At 37.1% G+C, this 15,548-nt stretch overlaps 1 protein-coding gene across 7 annotated transcripts in view; it reads right to left on the bottom strand.

Moving 5' to 3' along the window:
- The window catches only part of LOC110019649, a 73,602-nt gene extending 62,966 nt beyond the window's left edge, over positions 1-10,636 (bottom strand). For 5 of the 7 annotated variants that reach the window (XM_020717396.1, XM_020717399.1, XM_020717398.1 and 2 more), the window contains exons 1-2: positions 10,519-10,636; positions 10,212-10,413 (exon numbers count right to left, since the gene is read on the bottom strand). In XM_020717396.1, the coding sequence (XP_020573055.1) occupies positions 10,212-10,413; positions 10,519-10,569 (253 nt within the window). In that variant the 5' untranslated portion in view covers positions 10,570-10,636. Of the gene's footprint in view, positions 1-1,083; positions 1,334-10,211; positions 10,414-10,518 lie in introns of those variants that run through there. The other 2 variants (XM_020717405.1, XM_020717400.1) reach the window with 2 other exon arrangements.
- Positions 10,637-15,548: the final 4,912 nt, after the last annotated feature.

Genomic DNA, 15,548 nt, shown 5'->3' with positions numbered 1-15,548 from the left:
GCGAAGCAGGGCGGGATTTGCAAGGTGTTGGACAGCAAGGTAGATTGCTGGACAACAAGGTAGACTGCTGGAAACAGGATTAAGGAAGATACAATCACCACCGAGGAAAGGGATACAACCAATGCACCGCCTTAACAGTCGGATACAGCCCTCGAGGGGAAAAAAGATTCGACACAGAAAATCTGAAAGAACACTGCACCAAAACTCTAAAGCCTAGGGCAGCCAACATACATATAAATACGAGACAGATAAAATAGGAAGAAGTTCCCTCATGGCGAGCTTCGAATAGGAACAAAAGGGAAGTTGCGGTGGGAGCGGCAATTCCAAAGACTCAAAATAGAAAGAGGACCAAAGCAGGGATGGAATTGGCACGGGGAGATGGATCCCGCTCTAATGAGCAAGAGAAGGGATAGGTCCAACCGGCCCCTATCCAGGACGGTCCAACCAACCTAATTGTTGGTCGGTTCAGCCGCAGCGGGATGTGGGAGTTCCCGCATCAGTAGCAGGAAGTTCAAGTCGGGACTCCTCACGTCACTTGAACAAAGAAAACTCAAGACCTTTGATCTGATTGTGAAGTTCAACAATTTGCTTTTCACTCAAAACCTTTGGAATCACTGCATCTTCTTTTAATTTCTGCAAATCACCATGTGAGCATTGGCCTTCTTGGCGAATTCTTCAAAAAAATTTTTAGAGATACTTGGCTTCAAAAGCCTTCGAAGAAATATCTTTGTTCTTCAAAGTTATAAATATATTTTCTTTTTTTCTTGTAGACTCGCTCCAACTTGACTCTTAAATTAACATTGACGAAGACTAACTTCTTGTGATCAATCTCCATAGAATATAAATATTGACAAGTTCATACTAAGCCCCTCATCAGCTACATGTGCAAGTTATTCAGCAAAAAATTCCAAAGATGCTTGTGTAAGTGCTTGAAGAAGATACCAGGCCAAAGAAAAAAAAATTATCATATTCAACTTGTTTTTGTGCGGGAGAGGGTTGATGATCCTCACCCGTTTGAAAGACAACTTTGTTTTATCATCCTTACAAGTGTTTCAGATTTCAAAGTTGAAGGAATCCACTCACCTCCGCTTTTTCCACCCAAGTCAGTTTTGGGGCCAACTTTTTCTCACCAATCAATTAATAAGTCAGTGGTGAAGCAGCAACCTCAACAAGAACAGGAACTTCTTATCTGATCTCTTGTCACGATCTCGGCCCAACCTTTCTGGCTTGTTCTTCATCATCACTCAGTATAACACACCACATGTTTTTAAGTGGTGGGTCTTCTGTCTCTTAAGTATGTCAATAAGGAAGTCGTTCAAGCCTTCCTTTGTTGCTTTATCCAAAGACAATAACCAAGGAGATATCCTTAGGAAATTTAAAAAAAATAAATATAAAGAAAAATAAATGACAAAAGTAAAATAGAGTAAAAAAAAAATTCATAAAGAAACTCCAAAAACAAGTTGCTTTTGCTTTCTCAAAATAGTCCGAGAATAATGGTTGCATCAATAGAGCTCTTGGAAGTATAGTTTACACAATCCAACTAAAGAATTTGTATATTCACAAACAACTCGACATGTTATTTAGGTAATTGCAACGTCTTAAACTTACTTTTATGATTTATATTTGCCTCTGTTCTAATTGGCCAACTTCGCAAAGAATAGTTCTTCTTCAAATCTATAATTTTATTTTCTAAGCCTAATAGTTTTTGTGTACTTATAACAACAAACTACAATTCCTTCTTTAAAGGTATTGTAAATATAAATCTAAAAAAAATCTAAGCTCTGCAAGAAAATAACAAAAAAATTTCATTTGTGAAGAATTCAACATTACCTGAGCCAGAACCAAGCAATTAAATTCTAAGATATCAACCATTTCAGGAAGTAAGGGTAGTTAAAGGTTTGCCGAGAAAGTGATGATCTCTATAGAAATGCAACTCATCCTCCTTCGGCGAGTTCGGGAACTCATCAACTTCAGCAACTTGAACCATGAAGTCTACATCAAGGCTGAACTCTCATCCCATTTACTTCATGTTGTTAATAACCAACAAAATGAGGTCCCAAACAACCTTTACAAAGCGAGAGTTTGGCACAACCCATTATAGAGATTGTTCATAGACTCATGCTCGAATTGAGATTGATAAGAGATTCTTTAAATGGGTTTATTTATTCTCAACATGTTTTTAGCAAAGAAATCTATAAAGCTTATTCTTTAAAGCACTTCTCAAGGAGAACACACTCCGTGTATAGGTTCCTAATGTGGATGCCTAGTGGTCAACTCATTTTGATTATTGTAAGGAGTCTAATGTTACTCCCAGCTGGATTACTTTTTCTCAATTATGTATTCACTACTTCAATCAATCCTACGATATTGTCTCTGGACTCAATTTTAAATAAACCATCAAATATGGATGCTACTACTGCTTAGATATCTAGGTCATCAATGGCTAGGTACTTGATCGAAATAGATATTATGAACCTTTAAAGAAGGAGAATTTGAATGGTTTCACTGATCATGGCTATTGATAAAAGGCAGAATTTAAAAGCTTTACATTATATTATTCTTCTTGCAAATTTGTTAGCTATAATTTCTGTGGATTCTCCAAGGCATGCCCAAAGTTGCAAACATCCCCTAGCATCAAGATGGCAGAAGAACTCAATAATAAATTCCAATTTTCATATGTAATGGTTATAGGTCTAACTACCGCTTCTCTAGTTGGTAAATAAAATGTTGATCTCGTCTTACATTCAATGCCCTCCCTACATTGTAGGCCAACTGTGGTGTACGAGAGCCTCCTTTCCATGAGATCGTTGATCTAGATCCATCATATATATTTGCACCTATTGATCACCCTATTGTTGAGGATTTTAGTGATCCTATTTCTCTGTATAATGCCCTCTATTAGCTTTTCTTGCAAAAACGTACTAATGGAAAATGGTGTTTCAAATTATTTATACCGGGAGAAGTGGATAGAAAAAAAAATATCATTGCTCTCCAAGATTTTTCGGGATTCAATTAAGATGTGAAAATTTTGGACCCTCAATGTTCTTCTCTTTAGGGAGATTCTTCAAGTTTTGTTAATACTTAGTTGGCTTTGATGGTGTATTTTGATATTTGCTTTCTCATTAAGCAATTTCTGCAATAGCTTGTTCTCGTACTCTTTTCATCAATTGATAATAATTTTTTTGTTGCTTTAAAAAAAAAAAGGATGAAGTAGGAAATTGACAACCAGAGAACAGGCTCATTTGAGGAAACATAGCAAGCTTCCGCAAAAAGACGACATCTCTCAATTTTTTCACTTCTCACTTAACATCACTGGCGAATTCACTTTAAGCAGTATCAAGGCAACTAGATAAAGTAATAACTTACTTTATTAAGTCACTCAAGTGTATTTTCTCATCTTTTCCAATGAATTGGAGCTCAGTAACTCTCTTGATAGTCCTAGTCTTCTCAAACTCAATGACTCTTGAAAAGCCTATAGCTTATCCATTCATAAAAGTCAGTAACTTGATAGGCGTAGTTGCAGTATCATTTACAAGCTTCTTTATCATCTCCATGAAGCAAAGAGGAATCGCAAGTAATATAATTTTTTAGAGTCGTCCCAAGCTCCTCAATTTCTTTTCTTAATCTACTTTAAAGAAAGAGAAAAAGAAGATTCACTTGAAGTTTAGCATTTATCACGCTCCTTCTAACTCTCTAGCAGCATTGCAATGTCTTCCTTGATGGTATATTTCATGATTTTCTCCGTGTTTAAGGTGAGAGAAGGTTATAACAAGGTTTTCATAATGAGGTAATAAAGTACTTACAGACTTCTTCAAATCATGTAATTAATCATAATCAATGTGATAGTCCATAATGATTATGACTTTTATTCTCTTGTTCCTTTATGATTTTCTTACATATACAAGAGAATCAGATAATTAAATGTAAATCAAAATATCATAGGCCAGATTAGACTAATCTTAATACAAGATAGATCAAGTTCAAGATAAGTCCACGGTCAATTGGGGTCAGTTTGATATAAATGAGAGTCACTAAAGTTATATTAATCTCACCGACGAGTTCAAGTCACCTAAGCTATCTTCATAACTCTTATTGGGCATTTTAAACCATCACAATAACTCAATATTTGACAATGAGATTGGAGCCGTCAAGGTTACTCACCCAAAGCATTAAATGAAGTCGCTAGAGACTTTACTAGAATTTGACAAAGCTAATATGATGTGTGCATCTGACGTCAAATGAACTTATCCTTGTCTTAGAACTCAATAAGGTTATTCTACGTGTAGGTTTTGAGAATAGAGCGGAATACTTTGTTGACATGAAAGAGAGAGTATAAATACGGCATATATGAATCCTAAAATAGTAAAGACATAACACATATATCTCCAAGATTATAAATAATCCGGAGGTAAAATGAAATAAATAAAATAGAAATGATATAAAATGGAAACTAACATGAAAGAAAATACTAAATTCCTAATAACACTATTGATAAGGTAAGTGGCGGTAAGGATGGTATGATTCCAAAAATGTTTAGGGACATCGGTTTGAAAAATAATAGAACGAGCAACTTCAAGAAGATGTTTATTTTTTCGGTCGGCTACCCCGTTTTGTTGAGGGATATCCATACAGGAACTATGAAGGATGATGTCATTGCTAACCAAGAATTCTCCTAATATAGAGTTAAAGTACTCACGGACATTGTCGATCTAAACGACTTAAATAGTTTTGATTGGGTTAGAATGAATCAGTGGAAATTTTTAAAAGTGACCACAGTGTCAGATTTATCTTTTAATATATAGACTCAAGACATCTAAGTATGGTCATCAATTAGAGCAAGGAACCACCATTTATTGGTATAGCTTGAAGTTCGAGAGAATCCCCCATAAATGACTATGAATAAGTGAAAAATGAGAAGAATGAGTATAAGGATGAGATGAATATGATGTACACGTTGATATTTAGTTAATTGATAAATTTCATATTTAAAAGAAAATAATTTTTTATCAATAAACATCATAGGATACAATTATTTTAAATAATAAAAATTGGAATGACCCAAACAACAATATAAAAACATAATTGGACATGCAGTAGAAAAGGAAAAATTACAACTATGAGATTAAGAGTCAGTTTCATCAATGTCATTTTCTTGAAAAAAATAGAGCCTGAATACCCACTTAGTAGCTCTAATTATCCTCCCCAAACGACGATTTTGAAAGATAAACATCATGAAAAAAAAACAATGAAATCAAGATCACATGTTAACTTGTTAACCGATCAAAGATTACACTTAAGTAAAGGAACGTGTAACACAAATTCCAAAGTCAATCTAGCTGCAAGCACAACTGACCCTTTACCATCAGTGGAATTAAAGGAGCTATTGGCAATTGTAAACCTATCTCGCCCAAAGCAAGAAGAATACGTATAGAAAAAAATGAAAACCCTCAGTCATGTGGTTCGTGGAACCTTAATCAATAATTCATAGACTAGAAGAAGCAAAACCAGTGAGTGACATAGAGACGTTACCTTGACGAACTTGAGAGGTCAAAAGGTCAGAGGAGAGCTGACTAGACTCAAGCAGCTTAATGAAATGTTCCATCTGACTCTTAATTTAATAGAGTCTGGTGAGTCGAGAATGGTCCAAGTAGGGGCCACCTGAGCTTTCATGGATTTTGAGGTCGTAGAGAAACCTTTAGCAATAGAGGATTTGGCAGAAGACTTATTGTTGGTTCCTCGTGGAGCTTCCAACACTTGTCACGGGTATGGTAAGAGTTGTGAAAAAATCACATGTGAAGTAATTGGCTTGCAACAGCGTGGTAGTGGAGTACTATTAGAGACCAAGACTGAAGGCTCGGCTGAATTTGTTGAGTTGTCGAGCATAACAAGTCTCCGGCTTTCTTCGCGGAGGATCTTAAGGAATGATGCCCAAGTTAAAGGAAGAGGTTCACGGCCAAGTAAACGATTGTGGACTTCATCAAGATCCTTGTTCGAACCCATCAGAAATCGGAACAAGATCCTTTTCCAAAGTTTTATGGAAGACGGAAAGATTTGCAGGAGAGTCTCAAGTGTAGTCATAGTATACGTCACATTCCATCCATATAGAAACCAAGTTGTTGCAGTACTGGGTCGTTGTCTTCGATCCAAATTTATTCTCGCAGATCTTATTAGAAACTTCATAGAGTTGTTCAGAATTACCTAGGCTCGAGTAGGTATCACAAGTGACAGTCGAGATAGCACTTGCAGATGGAAGAAAAAGGTAAGAACAACCAATAGAGATCTCCATGGAATTAATTAGCCATGACATAACTATGGAGTTCTCCACTTCACACACAGCATATGTTGGGTCAGTCTTTAGAGGTTCTCGAATTGTCCCGTGAGGTGGCCGAATTGACCAAGGCCTTTAAAGAACATCGAAACAGCATGAGACCCCTGGAGGAAATTGAAGCCGTTGAGTTTATGAGTGGTAATCAGAAAATTCATGCGTTGATGAGGTCCTCCGATCCGCGGAGGTATTGAGGTAGATGTCGATCCTCTGGTGGATTCCAGAATAACGTCAAGCAGAAGCTCGGAGATGGAGGAATCATCCATGGCTCCAAACGGATCCAAAGGAGAGGATCAACTGTCGAGACACGAAAGAAATTGATCCCTGCATTTGGCAATCTGCATGGAAATTTTTCTGCAACAGGAAGTTGGGTAGGAGGCCTGCAGGGACGAGTTCCAACAATTTGGGCCTGCAAGGAGTTCTGGCGGCTAGGGAACTACAGGGAGAGGAGTTTCGACAGCCAGGGCCTGCAGAAAGTGTTTTGGCAGCAAGGAGACTAAAGGGAGAGGAGTTTTGGTAGCTAAGGACCTGTAAGAAGGAGTTTTGACATCTAGGGCCCGCATGGGGAGGAGTTCCGACGACTAAAGCCTACAGGGAGAAAGTTTACGCGGATAGTTCCTATAGAAAGGATTTCAGGCGGCTAGTTCTAATCTCGTGGCTCTGATACCATGCAAGTTTTGAGAATAGAACGAAATACTTTATTGATACAAAAGGGCGAGTATAAATACGACATACAAAATCCTAAAATAGAAAATACATAACGCATATAACTCCAAGATTACAATTAATCAATCCTAATAAAATAGAAAATGCATAAAATAGGTAGATATAAAATAAGAAATAATAGGAAAGGAAATAAATCAATTCCTAATAACTTCTAATACTGATTATTTTAATAGTGAGCATTTATTAAGCCTTGCTACGTAATTTTACTTGTATCACACTAATATAGCTTTTCCTATAACGTCGTATCTCAAAACATACCTACAAATAAATTGTCAAAGTATTAATATCCCATATCTTCACTTTAATTTATTTTTTTTTCTCATATTTTTCTCTCTATTCTGACTAATAAATAAAGCTCTAGTGCAATCCAAAAGCAAATTTAGATCTGATGATGCCCATAAATTTCTTATGCAATTCATTCAACGGCTACTAAAAGCAAGGCAATTCCTCAACTCATTCACAGCACAGGTTCTCAATTTCTTTGTTAGATACTTCAGAAGAGTCCTAACCCTTAGGGCTATCAAAAAGACTCGTTGTTCGCGAACAGCTCGTGTTTGATTCGTTCGCTAAGTTAACGAGTCGAACACAAACACTTTTATTGTGCTTGATATATAAAAGAGCTGAACATGAACAATATTCGTTCGTTCATGTTCAACTCATCTTAGCTCGAAATACTACTCATCAATTATATATATATATATTAATGAGTAGTATTTAAAAAAAAATTAAATTGACTAAAAGGCTACAAATATTTAAAATCAATTAAAATTATTAATTAAACTAGAATAAAAAAATATTAAATTATATTTAAATGATGTTTTAATATAAACAACAAGATTTAAATCTTGCCCCAACTCTTAACATCATACAACTGTGTGATTAGGGTTATCAAAATAACTCTTTATTCGCGAACAACTCGTGTTTAGCTTACTAAACAAACGAGTCGAACACAAACACACTTTTTTTGTTAACGAGTCAAACATGAACAGTGATATTTTTTAATGAGCCGAACACGAGCTGAGTTTGGGCTCGCTCATGTTCGGCTCGTTCACAACTCTACTGACCCTTTTGGTTTCAATATTGTTGGCCAACTTCCTTGAGTGGCTCTCGCTAATATTGATCCAACAAACTCCCAATGTCATTAATTTCCTCATTAACTTCACTTTTTATGTTATCAAAATATTCTTTGGTTGATAAAATCTTTAATTTCTTTCAAATGTGAAGAATGTGATGGGCGCTTCATTGTTCACCAACCATCATCCTAATGACATTATGATGAAGGGCCTTCAAACATCCATTCACTAAGGAAGAATGTGTATTCATTTTTCATCTTAAGAACTGAGTAAGAGATACCCAACAAGCCCAGGCTAAGAAATTTGTTGGTATTTTCTTATTTAACATATGATCTGGCTTCTAAAAAACCAAAATAAAATCACCTAGGTAATGAAAAAGCCAAGATGAGATTTTAGAGCTTGCATATTTATGGCAACTCCATTGAAGAAGATTTTGTTCTCTTTCTTTGGCTAGTTGTATAGTTTTTATTAGATGTTACATACATCTATGTAGTGTACGTTACATCATTATGGTGGGTTAAAACCTTGATATGGCCCTATGGGGACATCATAGGATTCCACTCGTGGCATCTCACTACTTATGTACATTATCTTTTACTGATATTATTAAGAAAAAATAAATTAATTTAAAAGCCCTTAATCTTAGGTGTTAAAAAAACTAGTCATCATGAAAGTAAAGAAAAAACAAACCTTTACCTTGAGAAATAAATCTACATAAGAAAATTTATGGTTGATTTATTGATAAGATACAAGATCTTCCCCATAACAACAAATAAAGTACTAGAAAGTGTAATGAAGGAAAGACCAAGGTTTGTTACTCATAATTACATGAATGATTATAACACTACTGTAAAATTAGTAATATCTATGTTGCATACTAAAATATTTCTGCAGACGTGGATAAAAAAATGACAACAGAGATGTAAGAGTTTTTACGTGAAAATCTCAAAAAGAAAAAATCATAGGGTTTAGTCCAACTGAAGTAGTCCATTATATAGTGTAATACTTACAAAAAAAATGCCTTAACCAAACCTAGATAAGAGAATATTAATAAATTTGAATTGATGACTTTGTCCCCAGTGAGAATAGTGAAAAGTATTGAAGAAATTTTGAGAAATTATAGAATTTTATGTCAACTAACGATTGAGAAAATGATCATACGACAATGGTAGCTAGGGATGGTGGACCGGTGACTATAGATGTTGTCATCGATTGTTGGAATGAAACAACAAATAAACGAAAAAAAGTCAGGTGATCGCAGATATCTTTGATTGTTAGTGTTAGTCCACAGCAAGCGAGTGACAATGATCAAGAGCATTAATCAGTAAGAACAGCTTCAAGATTCATCAAATTCAAGTACTCGCTTGACTCAAGTTCCTAATTAAGCATTGCATAACTCTCTATTTATAGATTTTTACTGTGACATTTTGACTATGTTTGTTAAAATCTCAATTAATCCATCGGACAGCTTAAAATGATCCCCCTTACTTATTTGATATTTTTTTAGTTCCTTTAGAAACATATGAATTGAGAGGTTTTACGGTGTGTATCGATTTATAAATTGCTATTTGATAGATTTCTTATAATTTAAATAATATTGCAAAGCTGTTTAGAATGATTCTCATTGCTTCTAACATATTTATCATCGTCCGTTTTTAGGCATTACCATTGACGTGGGACAATTTAGTATAAATCTAGATAACAACAATTTTAAGGTAACTACTCACCTAGGTATCTACAATCTAGAGATCCAGTAACCAAATAACTAGTATGTTATTTAAATAACCTGACAAACAAAACCTCAGCAAACCAAACATTATAGAGGTTTCAAGGATTGATGGTATTGAAGACAATTGTTTCTTCTTCTCACAAGACATCCTACATTCTTAACAGGAACATCTACACTTGGAAGACAGGCACGATGCTCAAGTAGTGGAGCAAAACATGGCAAGATGGTCACGATATGACGCCCACCCTCAATATTGCCTTCCTCTAGCTCCTCATTTTGAGCAACTAGACAACAAGATGGCGTTTTTATTTCAATAAGTAAAATTACAAGGGAAGAAAATAGAAAGATAACGGCATACTTCGAGGATCGTAGCCCTTTTGGCCAGCAGCCATGAGATGGTAGCGGTCGGCAAGGGTGCGCTCGGCCAAGCACTCCAAGACGATGTAATCGAGTTCTTCAACTGTCTGAAGCAGTTTAAGTGCCGCCGCGGGCCGATCTCCGGCAAATCCTGCTCCACATCCAACGCGCACTTTGGCCTTTCGTCTCCGGGGGTTTTCCCTCTGCGACCAGAATAAATCAATCAGATGCAATAAAATTTTTGCCATCGTACGTTCTGTAAGGATTAAAAGGGGAAATTGATAGATCGTCGTTGTTCTCGGACTGACCAGTTTGATCACGCAGTCGTGAACTTCACCTTTCTCCCACTCGGCCTCCATCGTCAATGCTCTGGTTGGTACTACGGAGGAAGGGGCGGACTACGGATCAAGGAGGGACAACAGAGAAACTAATCTGGATTTTTTAAATAGATGTTAAATTCAATTAAATTTAAGAAAATAATTTGATTATTTGTTTCAAATTTTAAGAATTTAGATGATTATAATATTTTATTGTATGTATTTTATTTATACCAATTTTAATTAGAGTTATTAAATCATAATTAATCAATAATTAGGTATTATTTTACTAAACTAATTAAATGTTAACTTACATTTAGACAAATTAAATAAAAATTAGAAAAATGATATTAACTAACTTATGATTATAATTTTTAAATAACTAATTTGAATTGATGATAATGTTCCTAGGGTCAATTGTGCAAAAATTAGGGTTTGGAACACCCTACTTGCACCGTGGTCCAGAATAAGGTTGTCAAAAAAGCTCGTGTTCGACTCGTTCGTTAAGTAAACGAGCCGAACACGAATAAGTTCTTAAAGCTCGAATTATAAACGAGTTGAGACCGAACAACTCTTTGTTCGCTCGTGTTCGGCTCGTTTTAGCTTTAAATAAAAAAAAGATATAATTATTTATATAATAATATATTACATATATTAATATAATAATATATTATATATATTTATATCTATATTTAAATCGTAACATCTCGTTTGGTAATGTGGTTATTGCTTTATTTTGCATATATTTAGTTCAGGTTCGAATCCACTACTTTATATTTATTTTATTCAATTTAATTTTAACGAGTCAATTTTGAGTCGAACACGAGCCGAATACGAACACTAATATTTAAATTGAGTCGAACACGAACACATTGTTCACGAGCCGATTTCAAACACGAGTAGTTTCGAACTAGCCGAACATGAGCTAAGCTTGAGCTCGCTCAACCTCTACTCGTTTACAGCCCTAGTCCAGAACCATCGTTAGTGACTATTTCTCTGATAATTGACTGATAAAAATACATGTTTTTTAAGTTAAGGGGTTATATTTCAGTCATGTTTGGTTCCCCATGGCTCACTGATCAAAAAACACTATCAAATGATCTACATGAAAATCAACATTTTTTTAGAGATGAGAAGACTGGTTCTTCTTCCTCTAAGTGGTGAAGAGCCGGAGAGAAGCTTTGATGAAGGAAAAACCTGGAGACGAGCTCAAACAAAGAAGTGAAACTTCTTTTTCTCCTTCCAAACTCCATCTTCTTCATCTTCTTCAACTTCTTCTTTATCTCTTCCATCTTCCTCCTCCACTTTTCTTGAGTGTGTGTGAAGATCTTCTTGGAGAGAAGGTCCGCTAATGAAGAAGGAAGGCCTCTACTCTCCTACAGTAAAGGAGAGCTTCATCTTAGCTCGAAGAAGGATTGCTAGAGCACCATCGGAACTTCACCGGAGCTCAAAACTTTGCTAGAAGCTTGTCGGACTCTCCTTCTAAGGGAGATCTTCTTCGTTCTTTGGAGAAGGAGTGGAGTGGGCCTCATCGGAACTTTATCGGAGCTTGGAACCTCGTCAAATGTTTGTCTTCTCTCCTAACGTTAGAAGAGCTTCCTCCTACGAGAAAAAAATGCTTCGTTTAATCACTGCAAAGGTAAAACTCCCTTGCATTTCTTCCTTAGCCGACCTTAGGAGTATATTTTGCTAGGGGTTGTGGGTTCTGTCCCCCATGCTAGGAAAGTTGGTCGGTCGGAACTAGTTGGCTTGGTCATATGCCAATTGATTGGTCGTTTATTTTCTAGAGAAAGCCCTAGGTTATGAACCTTTTGTTGGACACATTCCTAGCAAATCCAAAAGATTCTCTTGTGAACCTTTTGGTCTACACCTAAGTAGGTCGGAATCTCAATTTCTCCTTGCTTTGGCATTTCCAACCCTCCTTGGAGGGGTTGAAATACTTAGATTTTGTGAAGTAAGAAAAGCTTTGTGACTAGCTCACTTTGTAGAATCATGAAGAATTGTGGAATAGGAAAAACTTTGTAGCTAATCTATTCCACAACATTGTGGAGAGTTTCCTTTTGGAAATTTGAACGTGAAGCTCCCCACACGCCTCGCCAAAGCAGAAGGTTGTTAAGTCGCATATCCACGTGCTAAACCTCAAGTGCCTATGTGAGATCGTTAGATGAGTGTGGCTCACCATTAATTGTGATCATTCACATTGCATGATGTATTGTGTCACAATGTGTGCCTTGCGTGAAACATGTCCCACTATTACATTGGCTCGATCGGTCGCCCGGACACGGTCAACCTCACACTTTGGCTCGATTAGACTCCCCGGCATGCTCCTTCCTCTAAAGGATGAGTCGTCTTTTACGTGGAATTTCCCCCACATTCTTTACATGCTAATCGCAAACTCCGGGTCATGGCGGCCCTTCCTTTAAAAGTGGCTAGCCTCTTTTGTGGGATATTACCACACATGTTTTACGCATTATACTTCGACCCTCAGGTCACGGCGGTCATTTCTATCGAAGAAGACTCGCCTTTGCATGGGATTTCCCCCACATTTCTAACGCACTACGTGACAATCTTTGGGCCTATGACGACCCTTCCCTTGAAAGTGGCTAGCCTTCTTTGTGAGACTTCACCAACATTCTATTGTGCTTTGCGCATTAACCTTTGCGTCAAGGCGGCCCTTCCTTCAAAAGCGCCAAGCCTCCTTTGTGAGATATTACCCAACATATTTTATGCATTATGCATGGATCCTCGAGTCATGGAGGTCCTTCCTTTCAAAGATGACTGCCTTTTACATGGGATTTCCCCCACATTTTTTATGCACTATGCCATGACCTTCGGGTTTATGGTGACCCTTCCCTTAGAAGTGACTAGCATTTTATATGGGATATCCCTCACATGCTTTGAGCTATATCCATTAACCTTCGGGTTTGGTTGTCCTTCCTTCAGAAAATGACTCACCTCCATATGAAACATTCCCCATATCTAATACGTTAAATGCATTGACCTCCGGGTCCGGCGGCCCTTCCTTCAAAAGATTTACTTGCATTCTTATGGGTTATTCTTCATACCCTTTTTTTACATTGAATGTGTTGACCTCCGGATCTGGTGGCCCTTTCTTCGAAAGAATGGCTTACAATATTATGGGTCATTACTCATACACTTGTATGTCTCGCACGTCGACCTCCAGGTCAGGTGGCCTTTCCTTTAGAGGAATGGATTGTCTTCATATGAGTTATTACCCATACCCTTCATGCCTCGCACGTTGACCTACAAGTCTAGGTGAACCATCCTTCAAGAAGAATGTTCTGCCACTTCTTATGGATTTTCACCCATCTCATTTATGTGTCGCGCATCGACCCTCGAGTCTGGAAGTCCTTCCTCAGAAGTTGACTTATCTTTTGCATTTGCTTTTACCCATCTCTTTTACGTCTCATGCGTCAACCCTCGGGTCATAGCAGTCCTTCCTCTGGAAGTTGAGCTACCTTCGTTGTTGATTGATGCCAGTGGATCTCATTTGATGCCCTTATTAACGGGAGATGTTTGAAAATATATTCTGCTTAACCTTTTTTCATGTACTCATTGTACTTTATGAGAAAATTGCTTTCCAAAGCATATACACTTTATAATCCTTTTTTTAGCAATAAAGAAAGTGCACTTTTTGTTATCTCTTCATTATGTGAGATGCTTATAGTATTACCTTGAAATTGTCAAAACGATCATAGTTCACAACAATCTTATGTATGACAAGCCTTGTATTTCTCTTAATTTAGTTGTCGGCCTGCATTTCGGGCAACGTGAAAGTCCTATGAGCGGCTTATACCTGGGGGTACCGATAATCAATATAAGAGAAGCCTTGCACTTATCTTACTATGTCTCCTATTGATCCACTTTTTGCAGGGTCTAGAGAGTATTACACATGTCTGTCGTAAGTGTGGTTGACATAAAATTCCCGTTCATCCTTTATGAATGAGGAATATGTGATTGTTCTGCTCGCTTTGACTGAATATGGTTGATATCCTTTTACAGTTATTGATTGGCCCTAAAGGATAAACATGTTTGGGCAGACCATTTTTAATGTCTAACCCCACCATTACATCCCCGCGATGTGAGCGATTCTTACCGCTGTGTCGGAATAAGGCATGTTGCATCGGCCACAACACTTAGTTTGCCTAGTCGGTCTGTGCCTGAGCGGGACACTTTATACCCACAATACATCTCCAGTCGGGTCACCTCGTTAGGTGTTTGACAAATGTCCCTTCTACATGTTGGGTTGTGACATTTTCCTTGATGAAGACTACGTTGCTCGTTCTTGAGGAAATTCAAGCAGGTTGCTAAGTTGGAGCTTACAAAATGCACCCCGAGGTTGGATCGTCTCACACACCCAACCCTTTAGATACCTCTTTGGTATTTGGATCGACTTGGTTAATCATATACACCATATCAAAAGGTATGTTGCGCTGACTATGGTCTGCATTTTCCTAGTACACCCACGCAAATATGAGGATGTTTTCATTCCCACAGAGTATCTCTAGTGGAATTCAAAGAATACTCACCAACAGAGTCCTCTTATTAGGCACTCGACAAGAGTCCCTCTTATAGGTTGGGCTATCAACTTTTCTTAAAAAACGACCACTCTACTAGTCCATAAGGAATCCCCAGCGTAATCATTGTACCAGTACTTATGAAGGCATCATGAGGTTGAACTATCTCATGCATCCAACCCTCTTTGATATCTCTATGGTTTTTTGACCGACTTGACTGACTTTTCTCGCCATCTCAAAGTGCATGTCCCACTAATTTGAGCCCGTTGTAGCATTTATTAGTCCATGTATAGGATAGGTATCTTTATGCCCACATAAATCACCAACGAAGATCACTTGAAATCCCCAATGAGGGTCACTTTATTGATATACTGCAAAAAGTGTTACAAGGTCAGATCGCTCTACGTATCCGACGAATTTTTTTTATGCCTCTTCTTACTGGTCTGAGCTTGTTCACCATGCTAGAATGGGATGCTCTAATAG

This window comes from Phalaenopsis equestris, unplaced genomic scaffold (assembly GCF_001263595.1).
Source record: "Phalaenopsis equestris unplaced genomic scaffold, ASM126359v1 Scaffold000065, whole genome shotgun sequence".
In the NCBI taxonomy this organism is placed as follows: Eukaryota; Viridiplantae; Streptophyta; class Magnoliopsida; order Asparagales; family Orchidaceae; genus Phalaenopsis; species Phalaenopsis equestris.
Note: the sequence above shows the minus strand (reverse complement) of the source record. Positions and strands in the feature narration are given on the sequence as shown.